The sequence below is a fragment of the Argopecten irradians genome, chromosome 9 (assembly GCF_041381155.1).
Source record: "Argopecten irradians isolate NY chromosome 9, Ai_NY, whole genome shotgun sequence".
NCBI lineage: Eukaryota > Metazoa > Mollusca > Bivalvia > Pectinida > Pectinidae > Argopecten > Argopecten irradians.
The window spans coordinates 24988220-25012098 of NC_091142.1; the positions used below are offsets into that span (position 1 = coordinate 24988220).

General features: G+C 34.7%; 1 protein-coding gene across 1 annotated transcript; it reads left to right on the plus strand.

The window, feature by feature from the left end:
- The first annotated feature begins 39 nt into the window (after nt 1–39).
- Nucleotides 40–22641, plus strand: LOC138331860 (THO complex subunit 6 homolog). The gene is given in 16 exon segments (XM_069279686.1): nt 40–142; nt 786–803; nt 2588–2706; nt 5117–5181; nt 7523–7577; nt 7934–7985; nt 8450–8487; nt 9384–9432; nt 9891–9968; nt 12798–12900; nt 14027–14079; nt 14735–14779; nt 14782–14808; nt 14982–15095; nt 21772–21900; nt 22506–22641. Coding segments are annotated over 16 exon segments (1038 nt in total). The 5' UTR covers nt 40–133; the 3' UTR covers nt 22590–22641.
- The last annotated feature ends 1238 nt before the right edge of the window (nt 22642–23879 follow it).

Here is a 23879-nt window from a genome sequence, read left to right on the forward strand (position 1 = left end):
CACGAATCCGGTCCGGTCGCCTTTCTAAAATTAGACAAGTCTTCTTGGCATCCGGTTGCGGGAAAATTGTAATTTAATTTCCCATGATCAGTTAATTATCAACTGCTTATTGAGCTTGAAGCGAAGACAGATCATGAAAGAGGTATCTGTATTTTGAACGAGTATTATTTATTGTATAATTCATGACAATAGAATGTATAATTGGCCAACAATCACACTTAAAACTAGGTGCAAACGCACGTGTACAGTACAGTACAGTAACTCTTTAATGGATAAGTGATACATGTACAGTGTATGATGTTACAAACAACATCTTGATTTTCTGTTCTATCAATACCCCCACGTGCATTGTACAGTGCTGTGTACATGTACGTTGCTGTATAATAGCCAATGAATAGTGTTGTAATTCGAAGTACAATTTGCATTTGTGATACCACCACCATCACCATCCTCATCCTCAGCTTCAATGTTCATATTCTACATTCACTGGCTACCATCATTTATTAAATATTTTAAATTTGATAGATAGATCATATCATCTGTCTGATCATAAATCCCATCACCATTATTTACAAATGTAAATACTTATAAATAATGTGAGTTAATTATATTGCAGGGGTAGAATTTAACTTTTTAAGCCACTATCCATTTGTGCCAATTTGGTAAAATTTTAACTCCCCAATCAGAAACTTGCTTGTCATTTTGAAATCATTCTTAAAAACCAACCAATTCATATAGATAACTTATCTATTTATTTAAATAACAATGTATGTTTTTCGTTTTAGTGTCACTATGCAAGTGTAGTAAGTTAAATGACTTTTTATTTTTAGAATGACTACTATGTGCAGTTTGTGCAAATAAAAATAAAAATGATAAAAAAAAACCTAATATAAGATTAAAAGTTTTTTGTCTTAACTTAACTGTAAATAACAACAGTATTTAGTAGTCCTTTTTCATCTTGTGCACGCTTTTCAATTTTGCCGGCTGAAAGAACTTTGTTATGTCAGCCATTTAAGCAAACTACGTAAAATATTAGAAAGAAAGTTTTTTTCACAGAACGTCATACCAATGTCACTGTTATTGAGACGCTTATATAATAAGCAAAATTATACAGTATTTCAAAGTGTCAACAAGACGGTGCACTATTTGTGTGGAACGTTGTGCTTTCGTTTCACGATTCATTTAGGCTATAATTTGGCATATAATTTATGACAGGTGTATTGATTTGAATATTTAGTAACTGTATATGTTATTTAGAATGACAAACAATGCACCCGCTTGCCAAAAAATGCAAGTACAATACTATTTCCACTCGCCACTTCAAAAACCAACTCGCATTTGGCGAGTATGCGAGTGTTAATTTAGAACCCTGTATAACTTAAGGTATTTTATATATATAACTCCAATGTTTTTTCAACTTTTATATTTCTGTTTGGAGATCTAGACTTGACCTGTTAGCATGAATAAATACTTAAGGTAGCTCCATACTTTTGGGAAAACCCATGTCATTTTTTTCTAACAGGTCTTATTTTCTTGCATTTTTCATGTAGATTTCAAATCTGTAACGATAAATGGGTGTTCTCGAATTACTTTTTGAGATATTTGAGCTTGAAATATACCATCCATGCAAATTTGCTGACCGAAAATAGAAAAATTCGTAAAATTATGTTTTCTGTTATATTAGGGTGAATATAGTCTCGATCCTGTTGATTTTTTGTCCTAAATTTCTTACGATAGAACAATATACAAAACTATTTTATTTTTACAAATGCTAACTAATTTTTGTTATTTCCCAGGACCGTTTCTATACGTAATTATCATGTTTTGCCATATTTTCGCCCGTAAAAAATCAATGAATAGGCCAAAAAGGAAATGAAAACCCATGTCAATTTCACAATATTTGTATATGATATGCCCAAGGTAATATGTTTTTCAAGTATCATATAAAAACACAGGGTCCTCGATCAAAATTTCACAATTTTGTAAGCTTGAAGTTTGTAACTCGCAACCCTACCCCCGTTTCATCCAGTGCTAAGATGGGTTATATTTGACTATTTTTTGAAAATCATGCCGCAAAAAAACATTCCACATCAGTTCATACGCTTTTGTGATATTATATCTGGTTTATGTCTGTTTGTTTTTATGATTTTCTCCAAATTGTGTGTTTAAAAGAAATCCGTATGCGATTTTTTTTAGAACTCCGGAATTTCGGTCCGGCCGGGTCCCCTCTTATGATTTATAGCGACGAACGGCACTTCCGGTGTTTAAAAATCCATTCCCATTTACGACAGGGACCGCAAAAACCACAGAGATAGCATATAATTTTCACTTCACTGCTTTTATTTGATTTATTTAATGATTTTAAACATTCAATATTATATGTAGACAATTTTCACCCATTGAAAAAATATCCAAGTGTGATGTCGTGGCGTATCGGAAACCATTCTGGAATTCAAAACAACCTCCGCAACTTCCGGTATAGCGTCATATAAATTGGCGCGATTTTCAAAAGTATGGACCTACCTTAAGACAAAATCTGACAATATGTACAGATCCCTCCATTACATTGACTGTGTTGGTATTTCAGCAAGACAGGAGTCTGACGGCCCGTAGACAATATCACACATCTGTATTTGCACAATGTTTTTCCCCATGTGGAAAATTCCTGGCTGCAGCAAATAACCATGGATACATTGCAATTTTCAGGTAATTTCAATGATTTGACATAAGATTGATTTATACAGTTGTAAGCTTGTTATATTGCATATATAAATTGGCCTTTACTAATTATTATATAATGACTTCATCAGTCTAAACAAGCTGAAACATATAATTCAACTTTCAAGGTGTTCAATAATTCAATAAAATTTGCCTATTGTGGGTTTTGAACTTACATGTAACTTATACATTTATGTAGTTAGTAAGTCAAAAACCCACCATATACAAATATTGTTGAATTATTTCTAAAAGACTGACAGCTTTTACACACTTTGTAAATTCAATTGACAATACATCTTCATAGTATAGATTGTCAGCTTTCATAGCTTGCCTTTGAATGTGATATTGCACAAATAATCAAATGTTCCATAATTTTATTGCTTTGAAGAAACAGTTTTTTAGCTCACCTGGCCCGAAGGGCCGGTGAGCTTATGTCATGGCGCGGCGTCCGTCGTCCGTCGTCCGTCCGTCGTCGTCCGTCGTCCGTCCGTCCGTCCGTCCGTCCGTCAACATTTCCTTTAAATTGCTACTAGTCATAGAGTTCTGAATGGATTGTAACCAAATTTGGCCACAAACATCCTTGGGGGAAGGGGAACAGAACTTGTATAAATTTTGGCTCTGACCCCCTGGGGGCAGGAGGGGCGGGGCCCAATAGGGGAAATAGAGGTAAATTCTATAAATCGCTACTTGTCCTTGAGTTCTGCATGGATTGTAACCAAATTTGGCCAGAAACATCCTTGGGGGAAGGGGAACAGAACTTGTATAAATTTTGGCTCTGACCCCAAGGGGGCAAGAGGGGCGGGGCCCAATAGGGGAAATAGAGGTAAATCCTATAAATCGCTACTTGTCCTAGAGTTCTGCATGGATTGTAACCAAATTTGGCCAGAAACATCCTTGGGGGAAGGGGAACAGAACTTGTATAAATTTTGGCTCTGACCCCTCGGGGGCAGGAGGGGCGGGGCCCAATAGGGGAAATGGAGGTAAATCCTATAAATCGCTACTTGTCCTAGAGTTCTGCATGGATTGTAACGAAATTTGGCCAGAAACATTTTGGGGGAAGGGGACCAGAACTTGTATAAATTTTGGCTCTGACCCCAAGGGGGCAGGAGGGGCGGGGCCCAATAGGGGAAATAGAGGTAAATTCTATAAATCGCTACTTGTCCTAGAGTTCTGCATGGATTGTAACTAAATTTGGCCAGAAACATCCTTGGGGGAAGGGGACCAGAACTTGTATAAATTTTGGCTCTGACCCCCGGGGGGCAGGAGGGGCGGGGCCCAATAGGGGAAATAGAGGTAAATTCTATAAATCGCTACTTGTCCTAGAGTTCTGCATGCATGGATTGTAACCAAATTTGGCCACAAACATCCTTGGGGGAAGGGGAACAGAACTTGTATAAATTTTGGCTCTGACCCCTCGGGGGCAGGAGGGGCGGGGCCCAATAGGGGAAATGGAGGTAAATTCTATAAATCGCTACTTGTCCTAGAGTTCTGCATGGATTGTAACCAAATTTGGCCACAAACATCCTTGGGGGAAGGGGAACAGAACTTGTATAAATTTTGGCTCTGACCCCAAGGGGGCAGGAGGGGCGGGGCCCAATAGGGGAAATAGAGGTAAATTCTATAAATCGCTACTTGTCCTAGAGTTCTGCATGGATTGTAACCAAATTTGGCCAGAAACATCCTTGGTGGAAGGGGACCAGAACTTGTATAAATTTTGGCTCTGACCCCGGGGGGCAGGAGGGGCGGGGCCCAATAGGGGAAATAGAGGTAAATTCTATAAATTGCTACTTGTCCTAGAGTTCTGCATGGATTGTAACCAAATTTGGCCAGAAACATCCTGGGGGAAGGGGACCAGAACTTGTATAAATTTTGGCTCTGACCCCCGGGGGGCAGGAGGGGCGGGGCCTGTTAAGGGAAATAGAGGTAAATCCTAAAAATCGCTACTTGTCCTAGAGTTCTGCATGGATTGTACCACCCAAAATTTGGCCAGAAACATCCTTGGGGTTAACAGAATTCGTATAAATTTTGGCTTTGACCCCCTAGAGCAGTGGGGCTCAATACGGGAATTAGAGGTTAATATTCAAATTCCTTCAGAAAATAAACAATGAACTTGTATTCAGAACATTACTTGGCATTACCAACCAGGTGAGCGATACAGGCCCTCTGGGCCTCTTGTTTTCACTCTTAGAATAGTAACTTAATTTATTGGAGTAAAATTGAATTTCCCATTTACTAAAACCAATGTATATGGCTTGCCATGTTAATTTGTATTGAAATATTGCATACGCCAAGTCACTGTTAAACATATTATGTGTGATAAAATGGAAATTATTCTTTAAGTATGTATTTTGGTATTTTCAATCTATTCATCATGTACTGATCAATTTGTTTGTTTAAGTTTGTCAACAGCTCTCTCTCCTGACAGCACAGAATCTCTCTGGAAGCCAATTTACTCTTTCAAAGGTAATTATTCATTAAAGGTTATACTTGAAAAATTTTGAGAGTTTAGAATAGTAGCATAAGAAAGAAAAATGTGTACAGATCTAGACTGATTTTTAGCCCACCATCATCAGACAGTGTTTTTTTCGCTCACCTGGCCCGAAGGGCCGGTGAGCTTATGTCATGGCGCGGCGTCCGGCGTCCGTCGTCCGTCGTCCGTCGTCCGTCCGTCCGTCCGTCCGTCCGTCCGTCCGTCAACATTTCCTTTAAATCGCTACTAGTCATAGAGTTCTGCATGGATTGTAACCAAATTTGGCCACAAGCATCCTTGGGGGAGGGGGAACAGAACTTGTATAAATTTTGGCTCTGACCCCCCGGGGGCAGGAGGGCGGGGCCCAAATAGGGGTAATAGAGGTAAATCTTTTAAATCGCTACTTGTCCTAGAGATCTGCATGGATTGTAACCAAATTTGGCCACAAACATCCTTAGGGGAAGGGGAACAGAACTTGTATAAATTTTGGCTCTGACCCCCCGGGGGCAGGAGGGGTGGGGCCCAATAGGGGAAATAGAGGTAAATCCTTTAAAACGCTACTAGTCCTAGAGTTCTGCATGGATTGTAACCAAAATTAGCCACAAACATCCTTGGGGGAGGGGGGACAGAACTTGTATAAATTTTGGCTCTGACCCCCCAGGGGCAGGAGGGGCGGGACCCAATAGGGGAAATAGAGGTAAATCCTTAAAATCGCTACTAGTCATAGAGTTCTGAATGGAATGTAACCAAATTTGGCCACAAACATCCTTGGGGGAAGGGGAACAGATTTTGTATAAATTTTGGCTCTGGTCCCCTGGGGGCAGGAGGGGCGGGGCCCAATAGGGGAAATAGAGGTAAATCCTTTATATCGCTACTTGTCATAGAGTTCTACATGAATTGTATCCAAATTTGGCCACAAACATCCGTTTTTGAAGCGGACCAGAATTTGTATAAATTTTGGCTCTGACCCCCCGGGGCAGGAGGGGCGGGGCCCAATAGGGGAAATAGAGGAAAATCCTTTAAATCGCTACTAGTCATAGAGTTCTACATGGATTGTAACCAAATTTGGCCAGAAATACCCTTGGGAGAATAAGAACTGAGTTTGTATAAATTTTGGCTCTTGCCCCCCGGGGGCAGGAGGGGCGGGGCCCAATAGGGGAAATAGAGGTAAATTCTTTAAATCGCTACTTGTCCTAGAGTTCAGCATGGATTGTAACCAAAATTAGCCACAAACATCCTTGGCGGAGGGGAAACAGAACTTGTATAAATTTTGGCTCTGGTCCCCCGGGGGCAGGAGGGGCGGGGCCCAATAGGGGAAATAGAGGTAAATCCTTTAAATTGCTACTAGTCTTAGAGTTCTACATGAATTGTAACCAAATTTGCCCACAAACATCCTTTTTGGAAGCGGAACAGAACTTGTATAAATTTTGGCTCTGACCCCCCGGGGGCAGGAGGGGCGGGGCCCAATAGGGGAAATAGAGTTAATCCTTTAAATCGCTACTTGTCCTAGAGTTCTGCATGGAATGTAACCAAATTTGGCCACAAACATCCTTGGGGGAAGGGGAACAGAACTTGTATAAATTTTGGCTGTGGTCACCCTGGGGCAGGACGGGTGGGGCCCAATAGGGGAAATAGAGGTAAATCCTATAAATCACTACTTGTCCTAGAGTTTTGCTTGGATTGTGACCACATTTGGCCATAAACATCCTTTGGGGAAGGAGAACAGAACTTTGGCTCTGACCCCCTGGGGGCAGGAGGGGTGGGGCCCAATAGGGGACTTAGAGGTTAATATTAAAATTCCTTCAGAAAAGAAACAATGACCCTGTATTCAGAACATTACTTGGCATTACAAACCAGGTGAGCGATACAGGCCCTCTGGGCCTCTTGTTTCCCCATTCATTTGCCCATCCTTTATCCATAAACAATTAGTATTAAATGCTATTTCTCAGAAAGTACTGGATGGATTCTCCTCAAATTTCATAAAATGTAAGGTTCCTCTTGCATATTGCAGTTTTGGATCAGTTGAGCTGACTCTATACATAGCTATCTGCGATATTGATAAAAGTGATTTACCACTATGTAGAGATTAATCATGTATTTTCCATGTGTATATCAAATAATTGAATGATGAGGGAAAGAAGGGAAAAGCATTACTAGGAAAAAGATCCTCCTTTGAATGACATTAATCTCTCTGCATGTTTGAGTGCCAAGATCCCTCTTAGATCTCGTGTTAATTTTTAAAATATGTGTAGTTCAAAATGATATACTACATGTATTTGTTTGAAAAAAAAAATTGAATAATTTTTAAAAGAATATAATACTTTATGGTTGCAGCATCAGAGGAAGGGGCAATATTTTGTCTGGCTTCATCAGATATATTTTTAATCAGGTAAAGTATATATTTTTCTATATAATCTATTAAATCATTTAAATGAATGTTATGGTTGCTTGTATAGGATCTGTTTTTGTTGTTTAGAAAATAAAAAAACACCTAACTTTCTGATAATACATTTTGTACAAAAAGACCCCATTTTATGTGAAAATTACCCTATTAATGGAATGTCAGCTCAAACCATGTTTTAATGCCACTTCAGAGGCTATCCCATTATCTACACCCGATAACAGAAACAGATTGATATGAGAGTTTGCAGGATGAACAAAAGTATAAGAACAGATTGTGGGCATTTTTCATAGTTCTATTTTAATCCAGATCTTCTGATTAACATATGTATGATGTGTTTTAAGTGGTGGAAATGGGCCCATATGTTCCTGGAAGTGGACAGACATACTCAACAAGGTACTGTTAAATTTACATCTTGTAATCCAAGTAAATGAAAAATTTCAATATCATCCCTTCTGTAAGCTGTTCTTTATTATTGTATGTAGTTTTCCATCTCTGTTCTTTAAAGAGTATTGTACACACAGTATATTTAAATACAGTTCAACAGTAATGTGTACTTTTTATTAATCAATGAAAAAATATCAGTTCAAAACTCCCTGACTTGGCCCTGTTACCTCCCTTTGGCATTATATTACATATAATTTATTGTTACCTTGCCCAGAAATAAATTAAAGTTTGATTTGGATTACCTCCCTTTATATACCCACACTTCAAGAATCACTGAAGGCAATGTTTTATATAAATTACTTCCCTTTATATACACACTTCAAGGATCACCAAAGACAGTTTGATATGGATTACCTCCCTTTTCCAGCAATGCATCACTGCTATGTTACAAGTTCAACTTTGCTCTGTTTCAGTCTCCAAAAGTAATATGGTCATGGGGAATTCCTAAAAAGTAAGTGCATCAATGTTAACAAGATTATAATATAATTAATAGTAAATGATGCTGAGATGGGGAAACTATTTTTAGTTAATTGTGAATTATTATAAATGCTCCACCGCTGACAAATGGTATTTTTTCATTATTAAAAACAGGAGCAGACGAATAAGTATTTTTCTTCAGTTAAAAAAGTTACTTACTTTACACTTTAACCACCATTGAAAAGTTTGATCTTCTAATTTTACTTCAAGTTAGAAATTTAAAAAATATTAATTGCACCCCGAACAAATTCTGTGGCACTATATCCTCTTATGGAATGAAGTACTGATTGTGCATGCACCAAAAGCAAAATAAATTATGTTATATTAATTTTTATGTTAATTAAACATATTTATACACAATTAAACACCAATTATTGTTCAAAGGATGAATATCATTTGTGCTCTGTCGGCGGTGGAGCTACTTTAAAGAAATTATCAAAAAAGATTTTTTGAATTATTTTCATTTAAGAAAAATGAATTTGTGGTTCTCAGTGAATATTGATGACACAAATACAGAATTGAAATTATGTCTTTCCCATGTGAGAACAGTGCAAAGAACTGTGCATTGATTTAAAATGATTTCATTAACAGCTTATGCGAAAGAGCTTAACAAGTTCTAATTTATGTTGCATATTCATTCTGATGATATAAGAATAAGGTGTCATATTCTATGTATTATTCTTGATCCTGTCGTGTTGGATGTTTTTATCTCTCAGTCGGGCTCTGTGACACCTTGGAATAATGGGGATACAATGTATATCACAACATCATGGAACCCAATATTGAAAACTTTTTTTTTTCTATTTTAATTAGTTGCTTAATGAAACAGTTTTCTTAGGATTAATTACATGTATGTATAATTTGTTGCAGAGGGCCATTCTATCAAACCGAAGTCAACACCATTGTAATAGACAAACAGGTATTATAACACTGATAGTGCAGTCTCAATTAATATGTATACACAACATATACAAGCTATGTATATCATTAACATTCCTCAACTTAAGGAATTCTTCACTTGAAATTCTGCACAGAAAATAATGAAGCACTTGACCCTGTTTCACAATGTATTAAGACATTTAAGATTTTAACAAAACAGGAGAGCCTAGTATAATATAGCGATCTCTTGTCCATAAAATGGCATCACACAAAATGTGATATTCATTTACATTCTGTGTTGGACACTAGTTTTACACATACAGTTGATAGATAAAATTTAGAGGACTTGTATTTGTTTTACTGGTTGTTTTGCTAGAAACAATACTGAATGCATGCTGCTAAAATCTTGATACCTTTAAATAGAATGAGCAAGAATATATTTTAATTCTTTGTACTTTATATCAGTTGACAATCACAAATAACAAAATCTTAATTCAGGAAACACAGTGCTGTCTCTATGCTGGTTGTGGGGACAACAATGTTTATGTTTGGGACTTGGAAACGGGCGAACAGCTGGTATGTATAACAAGGTCAAGGTCAATATATACTACTTAACACTGTCTATTTATATGTACAGCAAGGTCAAGGTCAATATATACTACTAAACACTGTCTATTTATATGTACAGCAAGGTCAAGGTCAATATAATATATACTACTAAACACTGTCTATTTTATATGTATAACAAGGTCAAGTTCAATATATACTACTAAACACTGTATTTTTATTATGTACAGCAAGGTCAAGGTCAATATATACTACTAAACACTGTCTATTTATATGTACAGCAAGGTCAAGGTCAACATATACTACTAAACACTGTCTACCCTTGCAGAAAGCTTAAGTGTGCAGCAATATTGCTGCAATATAGCAGCTATATTGCGGCACACTGATCTGTGTGCAGCAAGTTACTGCAGCAATTGAGCAGGTTAGTGTGGCTAGCCGCACCGTTCTGGCACTATTGCCGCACTAATACTTTGTTGCAGCTACGTTGCCGCAATATTGCAGCTTTCGTGCAAGAAAACTTTTCTTTAAAAACCTGTGTGCAGGAATAGTGCCGCAAAATGTACTAGAAGCATCATACACAGAAAACTTTAGGAAGGTTGCGGCAATATTGCTGCTAATATTGCGGCAGTATAACAAAGAATTATGGGTACTCCCATAATCCTTTGCAAAGGTTAAAATCAGTTGACCTTCAATTCAAACATTGATTCAAGAGGTTGTGGTGTAATGAAGGACAGAGGTAATAGAAAACTTCTTTCCATTGGATTTATGAAAAGTTACAAGTGGTCTGTAGTCTGATAGTGTTTTGGATTTGATAAGGTTTGTTGGTGAAATTTAGGCAATATAATTGTTTTTATTGGTTTATAGTCATTTTATGTCACAAACACTGAAATGTGCATGTATCTATAACTTTATTTAATTCATGTGTCCTGGAACAATAATTTTCATTCGATGCTGACAAGGTAATTCTTTTTCAAGATTAAGACTAATTTTATCACCAAATGAATTCAAAAGGTCATATTGCATAATGCAAGTACCAAGAATCAAAGAATGACTCTTGTGATTTTTCAAACTTTTCTATTTATACCTTTGTACTTATTTAAATATAAACCAGGAAGCTAACGGCTATGGTGCCACAACTATGTGCGGCTTTGTTGCGGCAAATGTGTGTGCTGCTTGGTGCGGCAAGTGTGTGCAGCTTTGGTGCGGCAAGTGTGTGCGGCAAACTCATTTGCATATGAAAAGTATGTATTGCAGCAATATTGCTGCAACTATGTGCGGCTTTATTGCGGCAAGTGTGTGCTGCTTTGGTGCGACAAATATGTGCAGCTATGGTGCGGCAAGTGCGTGCGGCAAACTCATTTGCATACAAAAAGTATGTATTGCAGCAATATTGCTGCTATATTGCTGCAATATTGCTGCAACTGTGTGCCAGAGGCCTTATATTTCTGTAAGGGTATTTATATGTACAGCAAGGTCAAGGTCAATATATACTACTAAACACTGTCTATTTATATGTACAGCAAGGTCAAGGTCAATATATACTACTAAACACTGTCTATTTATATGTATAACAAGGTCAAGGTCAATATATACTACTAAACACTGTCTATTTATATGTATAACAAGGTCAAGGTCAATATATACTACTAAACACTGTTTATTTATATGTACAGCAAGGTCAAGGTCAATATATACTACTAAACACTGTCTATTTATATGTACAGCAAGGTCAAGGTCAATATATACTACTAAACACTTTCTATTTATATGTATAACAAGGTCAAGTTCAATATATACTACTAAACACTGTCTATTTATATGTACAGCAAAGTCAAGGTCATATATATACTACTTAACACTGTCTATTTAAATGTACAGCAAGGTCAAGGTCAATATATACTACTAAACACTGTCTATTTATATGTATAACAAGGTCAAGGTCAATATATACTACTAAACACTGTCTATTTATATGTATACAACAAGGTCAAGGTCAATATATACTACTGGACACTGTTTATTTATATGTACAGCAAGGTCAAGGTCAATATATACTACTAAACACTGTCTATATATATGTATAACAAGGTCAAGGTCAATATATACTACAAAACACTGTTTATTTTATATGTACAACAAGGTCAAGGTCAATATATACTACTAAACACTGTTTATTTATATGTACAACAAGGTCAGGGTCAATATATACTACTTAAACACTGTCTATTTATATGTACAGCAAGGTCAAGGTCAAAATATTCTACTGAACACTGTCTATTAATATGTATAGCCAGATCAAGGTTGATATCTACTACCCAACTATGCAATTGACATTAATTAAGGTTGATAATATGAATACATGTAGGTATCTGACATTTCTTTATTTATACATCAGTCTGTGACATTGATTTAATATGCTGCTAGTCTTTTGGGCTAGTCAACCCCAATATTTTACTAGTCCGACTATCTAAGTAATAGTCAAAATGAAATATACAATTATTTTGCTTTGACAGCACTTCGAATTCAGTCATGTATCAGTTTACAATTTTTTACCCAAATTACAGTATGGATGCTTTCGTGAACACAAATTCTAACAAAATATTGCATCCGGAATGAAATAATTGCATAAAGAATGCACTCAAAATGTGTTGAAAAATGCAATTGACCACCGTTCTTGTAAATGTAGTATTTAAAGATTTTAAGAGAATGGAGTGCCACTAGTCCAATCGGACTAGTTCATTACAATTGGCACTAGTTCGGCTGTAAAATTACTAGTCATGGACATCGGACTAGTGCATAAAATTGCAGACTGATACACTGCCATTTCTTGTATTCCAGGTCAGTCTGGCTGGACATGACAACTATGTACACAGTGTGTCCCTCAAAAATAAAGGTCAGATTTGTGCCACAGCGTCTGAAGATGGCACTGTTAAAATTTGGGGTAAGTTGTTGATAAAATAGAGAAAATGAGGAGTTTCATGGTATAGAGCACTAAATCTGAATTCTGCCCTTACCTGTACAGTGTATGAGAGTCGATGCCCTTGCTTTCCTACAGTATATAGGTTTCAAATTGGTCAGATTGTGGACGAGTTTGAAAACAACTTGATTTGATGGTAATTTACAGAGTTATTGCCCTTAACACTAATAATTATTATTGTACCTTGTGAATATGATAGCTTGAGTAAATATGGACTGAGCTTAATGAAATAATGTAAGTAGACTAACATTGGAAATATCTCGGAGGACTTAAAAAATCAACTTTATTCGACTGTAAATTACGGAGTTATTTCTCTTTGCATTAATAATTATTATTGGACCTTGTAAACATGATAATGTGAGTAAATATGCACCAAACTTAATGAAATATTTTATGTAGACCTATTAGATCTTGTTCCTATTTCGTGAACAAAAGACATCAGTTGGCTAGTAAATGACATAACTTATTTTTATCAGATATTAGTTGATCATTAAGGCCCATGGGCTTCTTGTTGATAGTTTTCATTTTTTACCGAACTGTGGCTGTCATCATCAGTAACATACATTTATAGCAGTTACCTCCCCTTGTTTATATGCTTGCATTTCAAGGCTGCTTTACACACTATCCCTGTACTTGTCATACTGAACATGTATAATAATGACTAGACAGTCGGAATCACGTTTATCATTTTAAATTGTAGGTCTCTAATTGCTGTTTTGACATTTTACAATCAACTAAATAACTGCATAAAATACATTTATTTTGTACAATCAAATCTGTCTTGTAAAGACTATCAAAGCGACAGGAAAAATTATGTTGAAATTAACCATATGTGACCCTGAAAAAGTGTTCTTATTATCAATAAGCAGCTGGTGGTCTTTATACAGAGGTGGTCGTTAAGGCAGGTTTCACTGTAAATTTGAAATGTTGATTAAGACTATTGTAAGATGGTATTTCTACCAAATTGAATCTCCAGAAATCATGATAGGGACTGGCTTGAAGCTGTTATGCTCAAATGAATGCCTATTGATTTCTTACCATACATTTGCTATATGATTTATCATTAGTTGACATGATTGTTCTTTTTAAGATATGAGACAACCATCATCTGCACAACATACTCTAGAACCATACAAAAATCAGGTAAGTCTTTAAAATTGTCTGTAGGCCATACTCTAGAACCATACAAAAATCAGGTAAGTCTTTAAAATTGTCTGTAGGCCATACTCTAGAACCATACAAAAAACAGGTTAGTCTTTAAAATTGTCTGTAGGCCTTAATTCAATGAACATCAGAAATCCGTATATAACTGTGGAAAATAAACGATATAAATGAATATTTTGGTAACTGCACAAAACATTTTATTTCTCTAGTCTAGGACTGTAACGTAGAATCTGTAATTTTCTCCCATTGTGTAACAATTCATTGTAAACTATTTCTTTTTAAAATGATGCCAAGCTACCCACATTATTTCTATACCTTTTGTGAGATATGTCAGACATGTTAACCCTACCGATTCAGGCAGAATCTACCGCATTTGAGGCTGATGTTCCGCCTACCGCTTTAATCTCCAAATATTCCGATTTCTGCAAAACATCTTCTTAATTTTTTTCTTCCGATTTCTGAAATTTTTCTAGTCGGTTGGGGCTTGCCATGGCGGCTTCAAAATGCATACCAGACAGAGTAGGGGGGGACATATAAATATATTAAAGACAGGTATTAAACAGAAAAATGCTGGTGTGTAAAGTAACTTCATTATAGAATGTGATACTGATCTTATTCTGATTTTCTCCATTAGTTATGTGCCAGACCAGAATTAGGGAAATGGTTAGGGATGTGTAACCATTGGAAACAGGTGTTGACTGCTGGTGAGTAGTCAAAATTTGTTATGTGGATTAAAAAGTTTTCATTTTAAAATTGAAGTAAATATTATTAGCTTTGATTGTTATTGTAATCTATTGAAAAAAAAAAGAGAAAAAAACCTCTGAAAACTTGTTTCTTTGTAACAAGAAAGCCATTTGACAAGCACCTTGCTTGCTCCACAGGTTTGTGGCGGTGGTCCTAAGTGTCGCTGTGGCACCTACGATTTGAGGCAAACAACCGTGTTTGATACACCGTCTGTTTGTCAGAAGGACCGTCAGTTATTTTACGAGGATACGGTATGAGTTGAAAAAAAGAAAATCTTCATGTTTTTACAATAACACGGTACACGTTGATTCTATCATGATTATACAATGAGTTTGGAAGTGGAGAAAAATCTTTATCTAATAGATGAATTAGTAAATGCTACTTTCATAAAAAAACAATGATTGATAATTTATTCACTTTGTTGTTTATTGTACATCTCGGAATTGCATTCATGTTTTAAAAAACACGGTAAACTTGAAAACTTGTTTTACAAGAAAGCCATGGTGACAGTTGATTCACAGGTGTGTTGGTCAATAAGATGTCGGTATCCCACGTGTTTGATACACCGTCTGTTTGTCAGAAGACCGTCATGTTTTACGAGGATGTATGTGTTGATTCATGTTTTACAATAACACGGTACACGTTGATTCATGTTTTTACAATAACATGGTTACACGTTGATTCATGTTTTACAATAACATGGTACACATTGGTTCATGTTTTACAATAACACGGTACACGTTGGTTCATGTTTTACAATAACATGGTACATGTTGATTCATGTTTTACAATAACATGGTGATTCATGTTTTACAATAACAGGTACACGTTGGTTCATGTTTTACAATAACATGGTACACGTTGATTCATGTTTTACAATAACATGGTACACGTTGATTCATGTTTTACAATAACACGGTACACGTTGGTTCATGTTTTACAATAACATGGTACACGTTGGTTCATGTTTTACAATAACATGGTACACATTGGTTCATGTTTTACAATAACACGGTACACGTTGATTCATGTTTTACAATAACATGGTACACATTGATTCATGTTTTACAATAACATGGTACACGTTGGTTCATGTTTTACAATAACATGGTACACGTTGATTCATGTTTTACAATAACATGGTACACGTTGGTTCATGTTTTACAATAACATGGTACACGTTGGTTCATGTTTTACAATAACATGGTACACGTTGATTCATGTTTTACAATAACATGGTACACGTTGATTCATGTTTTACAATAACATGGTACACGTTGGTTCATGTTTTACAATAACATGGTACACATTGATTCATGTTTTACAATAACATGGTACACATTGGTTCATGTTTTACAATAACATGGTACACGTTGATTCATGTTTTACAATAACATGGTACACAACGTTGATTCATGTTTTACAATAACATGGTACACGTTGGTTCATGTTTTACAATAACATGGTACACGTTGGTTCATGTTTTACAATAACATGGTACACGTTGGTTCATGTTTTACAATAACATGGTACACGTTGATTCATGTTTTACAATAACACGGTACACGTTGGTTCATGTTTTACAATAACATGGTACACATTGGTTCATGTTTTACAATAACATGGTACACGTTGGTTCATGTTTTACAATAACATGGTACACATTGATTCATGTTTTACAATAACATGGTACACGTTGGTTCATGTTTTACAATAACATGGTACACGTTGATTCATGTTTTACAATAACATGGTACACGTTGATTCATGTTTTACAATAACATGGTACACGTTGATTCATGTTTTACAATAACATGGTACACATTGATTCATGTTTTACAATAACATGGTACACGTTGATTCATGTTTTACAATAACACGGTACACGTTGATTCATGTTTTACAATAACATGGTACACGTTGATTCATGTTTTACAATAACATGGTACACGTTGATTCATGTTTTACAATAACATGGTACACGTTGATTCATGTTTTACAATAACATGGTACACGTTGATTCATGTTTTACAATAACACGGTACACGTTGATTCATGTTTTACAATAACATGGTACACGTTGATTCATGTTTTACAATAACATGGTACACGTTGATTCATGTTTTACAATAACATGGTACACGTTGATTCATGTTTTACAATTGGTACACATGTTTGGTTCATGTTTTACAATAACATGGTACACGTTATTCATGTTTTACAATAACATGGTACACGTTGGTTCATGTTTTACAATAACATGGTACACGTTGATTCATGTTTTACAATAACATGGTACACGTTGGTTCATGTTTTACAATAACATGGTACACGTTGTTCATGTTTTACAATAACACGGTACACGTTGATTCATGTTTTACAATAACATGGTACACGTTGATTCATGTTTTACAATAACATGGTACACGTTGATTCATGTTTTACAATAACATGGTACACGTTGGTTCATGTTTTACAATAACATGGTACACGTTGGTTCATGTTTTACAATAACATGGTACACGTTGGTTCATGTTTTACAATAACATGGTACACGTTGGTTCATGTTTTACAATAACATGGTACACATTGGTTCATGTTTTACAATAACATGGTACACGTTGATTCATGTTTTACAATAACATGGTACACGTTGGTTCATGTTTTACAATAACATGGTACACATTGGTTCATGTTTTACAATAACATGGTACACATTGGTTCATGTTTTACAATAACATGGTACACGTTGATTCATGTTTTACAATAACATGGTACACGTTGGTTCATGTTTTACAATAACACGGTACACGTTGATTCATGTTTTACAATAACATGGTACACATTGGTTCATGTTTTACAATAACATGGTACACGTTGATTCATGTTTTACAATAACATGGTACACGTTGGTTCATGTTTTACAATAACATGGTACACGTTGGTTCATGTTTTACAATAACATGGTACACGTTGATTCATGTTTTACAATAACATGGTACACATTGATTCATGTTTTACAATAACATGGTACACATTGATTCATGTTTTACAATAACATGGTACACGTTGGTTCATGTTTTACAATAACATGGTACACGTTGGTTCATGTTTTACAATAACATGGTACACGTTGGTTCATGTTTTACAATAACATGGTACACGTTGATTCATGTTTTACAATAACACGGTACACGTTGGTTCATGTTTTACAATAACATGGTACACGTTGATTCATGTTTTACAATAACATGGTACACGTTGATTCATGTTTTACAATAACATGGTACACATTGGTTCATGTTTTACAATAACATGGTACACGTTGATTCATGTTTTACAATAACATGGTACACATTGGTTCATGTTTTACAATAACATGGTACACATTGGTTCATGTTTTACAATAACATGGTACACATTGGTTCATGTTTTACAATAACATGGTACACATTGGTTCATGTTTTACAATAACATGGTACACGTTGGTTCATGTTTTACAATAACATGGTACACGTTGGTTCATGTTTTACAATAACATGGTACACGTTGGTTCATGTTTTACAATAACATGGTACACATTGGTTCATGTTTTACAATAACATGGTACACGTTGGTTCATGTTTTACAATAACATGGTACACATTGATTCATGTTTTACAATAACATGGTACACGTTGGTTCATGTTTTACAATAACATGGTACACGTTGATTCATGTTTTACAATAACATGGTACACATTGATTCATGTTTTACAATAACATGGTACACATTGATTCATGTTTTACAATAACACGGTACACATTGATTCATGTTTTACAATAACATGGTACACGTTGATTCATGTTTTACAATAACATGGTACACGTTGATTCATGTTTTACAATAACATGGTACACGTTGATTCATGTTTTACAATAACATGGTACACGTTGTTCATGTTTTACAATAACATGGTACACATTGTTCATGTTTTACAATAACATGGTACACAATTGGTTCATGTTTTACAATAACACGGTACACGTTGATTCATGTTTTACAATAACATGGTACACGTTGATTCATGTTTTACAATAACATGGTACACGTTGGTTCATGTTTTACAATAACATGGTACACGTTGATTCATGTTTTACAATAACACGGTACACGTTGATTCATGTTTTACAATAACATGGTACACTGTTGATTCATGTTTTACAATAACATGGTACACGTTGATTCATGTTTTACAATAACACGGTACACGTTGGTTCATGTTTTACAATAACATGGTACACATTGGTTCATGTTTTACAATAACATGGTACACGTTGATTCATGTTTTACAATAACATGGTACACATTGATTCATGTTTTACAATAACATGGTACACGTTGATTCATGTTTTACAATAACATGGTACACGTTGATTCATGTTTTACAATAACACGGTACACATTGATTCATGTTTTACAATAACATGGTACACGTTGGTTCATGTTTTACAATAACATGGTACACGTTGGTTCATGTTTTACAATAACATGGTACACGTTGGTTCATGTTTTACAATAACATGGTACACATTGGTTCATGTTTTACAATAACATGGTACACGTTGGTTCATGTTTTACAATAACATGGTACACATTGGTTCATGTTTTACAATAACATGGTACACATTGGTTCATGTTTTACAATAACATGGTACACATTGGTTCATGTTTTCATACAATAACATTGGTACACATTGGTTCATGTTTTACAATAACATGGTACACGTTGATTCATGTTTTACAATAACATGGTACACGTTGGTTCATGTTTTACAATAACATGGTACACGTTGGTTCATGTTTTACAATAACATGGTACACATTGGTTCATGTTTTACAATAACATGGTACACGTTGATTCATGTTTTACAATAACATGGTACACATTGATTCATGTTTTACAATAACACGGTACACATTGGTTCATGTTTTACAATAACATGGTACACATTGGTTCATGTTTTACAATAACATGGTACACGTTGATTCATGTTTTACAATAACATGGTACACGTTGGTTCATGTTTTACAATAACATGGTACACATTGGTTCATGTTTTACAATAACATGGTACACATTGGTTCATGTTTTACAATAACATGGTACACATTGGTTCATGTTTTACAATAACATGGTACACGTTGATTCATGTTTTACAATAACATGGTACACGTTGGTTCAGATATAACGTAGAAACTGTGGGAGTGAAACTATGAGTAGAATAGTTACATGAATTAAAGGACTATGTATGGTTTAGGCCCTTTTTGGCCCCAAATCCATCAAACTTTCAAAACTGTTACCTAGTGATTAATTTGTTGTATTTTGAAAATTCAGTATATCCCTTATTCAATGATAATGAAAGTTTTCTGATTTTGCAGATACAGTTGCCATGGTAACCATCCAAAATATGCATAAAGTATGAAAATGTGGAAATTTTGACAATTTTGGCCATTATTTGCTAAATTTTTGTCTATGAAACTAAAGAGCACATAATTGAACAAATTGAATATTTACTGAGAATATGTCTGCACTTCCAATACATCTTTAGGAGAAATATAAACTTTGTTTCATGTATATATGCGTTCTAAATATATTATTAAAAATATGTTTTCTAAATTAAAAACCTATCAAAAATTGGTCAAAATTGTCAAAATTTCCACAGTTTCATAATTGATGCATATTTCAAGTGGTTACCATGGCAACTGAAGCTGCAAAATTAGAAAGCTATCTTTACAATTAAATTAGGGATATACCTGATATGTAAAATCCAACAGTTTATCAATAAATAAATACTAAATAGTAGTTTTGAAAATTTGACGACTTTGGGGCCAGAAAGGACCCAAACCATACATGTATAGGCCTTTGTATGAATGAAGAACTCCAAACAGAAACAATATTTATCATATTCACTCAATAAGTGCCCAGGCGCTAAAATTAGGGGGAATTAATGGGGTGGGGATAGGAGCAAAATTTTGCTACTTTTTAGCTCGCCTATTCGAAGAATAGGGGGAGCTAATGTTGTCACCCTGGCGGCGGCGTCGGCGTTGGCGTCCCATTTCACGTTAAAGTTTTTGAGCAAGTTTCTGTTTCGTCAATTGTTTAAGCTTAAGTCATTATAAATGTTTATGATTTTATTTTCTTATGTGTATGGATGCTGACCGTGACAATACAACCAATTTGGGGCCCTTTAGGGGTTTTTTGAGTCTGTTAATTTGTCATATTTCCATGTTAAAGTTTTTGAGCAAGTTTAGGGGTTTTTTGAGTCTGTTAATTTGTCATATTTCCATGTTAAAGTTTTTGAGCAAGTTTCTATTTTGTCAATTGTTTAAACATAAGTCATCATAAATGTTTATGATTTTATTTTCCTAATGTGTATGGATGCTGAACGTGATAATACAACCAATTTGGGGCCCTTTAGGGGGTTTTTGAGTCTGTTAAATTGTCATATTTCCATGTTTAAATAGTAAATACTTGAACATCAACTTCTTCTGAATAGGCGAGCTTTGCTGTTCTCCAACAGCTCTTGTTCACAAAAGATACCAATGTATAAGCTGTGTCTTCTTTACCTTGAAATTATATAGACATATAATTGGGCATGCTGCTTATACTCCAGTAAAACTTGTGCTCTGGAGGGTATGTTTTTCATATTTTCAGTAAATTTTAGATTGAATTTAGTAAAATTCAGACATGAAAAGGAGGATGAAGGATTTGTAGGGATGAGGGCATGTAATTGTTGGGTTAAATACAGTATCTACAATTAACTTGTTTTCTGAATAGTCTTATATTTCTAATAGTGTCAGATTCCATTTCTTAATTGATGTAATGTTTGTTTAAAAATAGGTATTAAAATTTCACTTATTTATCCTAAATATATTGATTCCAGATAATTTCTGCTGGAGGAGAGCCGTATGTAAATCACTGGTATGTTAACGGTGATCAGAAGGCTCGGATTCCCTGCACACCTACAAACGTGTTCAGTGTTGTTGTCAACACAGCTCTCAGCAGTCACAAGGTACTAGATATGTGTATTATCATTTCATGCAATTAATTTGTAATAAATTAAGTCAATTTAAAACTAAGATATAATAATGAAATATTAAAGGTTCATGGCAGAAATATTTTTACATTTCGTAATAAGTTAAATGACATGTGACAAGAAACAACTGATTAGCACAGTACAAAGATAAAGTTAGAGGTGCTTCACTGCCTACAAATGAAAATTTTGATGATTTTTATTTATTTTTTTTGTAAATTAGCTAGTGATATATACACGCAATTTAACATAAATTTAATAATTGTCTAAATATTACTGTTTATATGCTTTATTGTCAATTTAGCGTCTTTAAGCAGAAAACCTGATAAAATATTTCTGTAAAAGCCCATTGATAAAAACTGTATATGAATTATCAAACTTGATTTAGAAAGATGGCTGTATTTTTTAAGCTATAAAGCCTACTGGTCAATTCTAATTAAAGCAATCATAGGATAGAATAGTTCGGAAAAAATGAAATTTCAAATAATGTAATTACCTCATGGGTTAGGGTTATTTTTATCATATAATGTAGCAAATAAAGTTGGCTTTTTATCCAGTGATAAACTGAATGTTTTATGTTTCAGGTGCTTTGTACAGCGGGAAACAGTCCTAAGATTGATGTGTGTACAAACTTTGGATACAAGGCATTCTCATTAACGTTCAGCTGATCAGTTCATTTTTGTATTTCAATAAATAAATGTTTCTTATGTTTTCTATAAATATTTTGTTTGTGTTTTTGTTTACATTCATTTACAAAGCAGTGGCAGGTTCATGTTAATGTTTAATCCTTGATATTCCAGGGGTTATTATCACTGTCATCATGTCCAACCCTGGACAATGTCTTATTGAAACTGAAGACATTTATTAGAAAAGGAGAGAGAAACTTACCAATTACAGGCCTACAGAGACATCCTGTAAAGTTTACAGAGAGTGACACCCAACTTTATATCCAACAGTACACCATTATTGTATTCCTTTGATGTACATGAAGAACCAAGCTACCTGTTCCATCTGTTGTTGCACACAGAGTCTTCAGTTTTGATATGACATGTGCAGGGGTGAATATTTGAATTTGAATATTTATTGCCTTTGATATTGTATAAGTCTTTAAAAACATTTTGCCATTGTCATTGATGGCCCATTAGTTTAAACATTTAACAAGTATCACTAAATTAGAAACAAATTTTGAAAAACATCTTCAATTTCAACACAAGAATGTAGGAGATTAGTCCGCTAACCCTGCATATATCATAAGGCTTTAAAAAATGCTAAATATATAGATATACATTGGGAAAATAAAAATTAAGTAAAAAGCCAAATAATATAGGCAGGTTTAGCAGACTAATGGGAATGTGCAACATTTCTCTTGTTCAAATAAAAGCAGATATTGTACTTTTCAAGAAAAAAAATTGGGGAATATTGACTTTATTTAGTGCAAGCTTTAATATGGATATCCAGATATGTTGTTTTTTCAGTATTTGTACACAATGGGAGAAGATGATAAATCTGTTTAAGAAATATTGATGTCACCATTACAAAAATATATTTTCTTGTAATTAAAATCAGATTCAAATACAGATAGCAAAGGTGTTGTAAAAGAAAAGATCATAACCTATTTATTTCAAAGGGTGATTGGCTGTAGGCTGATCACAATATAACAACATTTTTTAAACCAAGATAGAATAATAACTACTGATACTAAGTTGAAAAAATATTTCTAATTCGGAAGTACTTTTTCCACCAACTTTAATACTTTTTCCACCAACTTTAATTTAGTGGAGATGATAAGTTTTATAGCAGACTACAACTGAAAATTTCACTAATCAAGTGATGGAGCTAATTCCATTTGAAAAACCACGCTTTGGGGGGCAATAATCTGAATTCAGCTTAATTCTTTGCACCAAAATGTGAACTAAATATATATTTATATGCATATGCGTGAATTACTTGTACTTGTC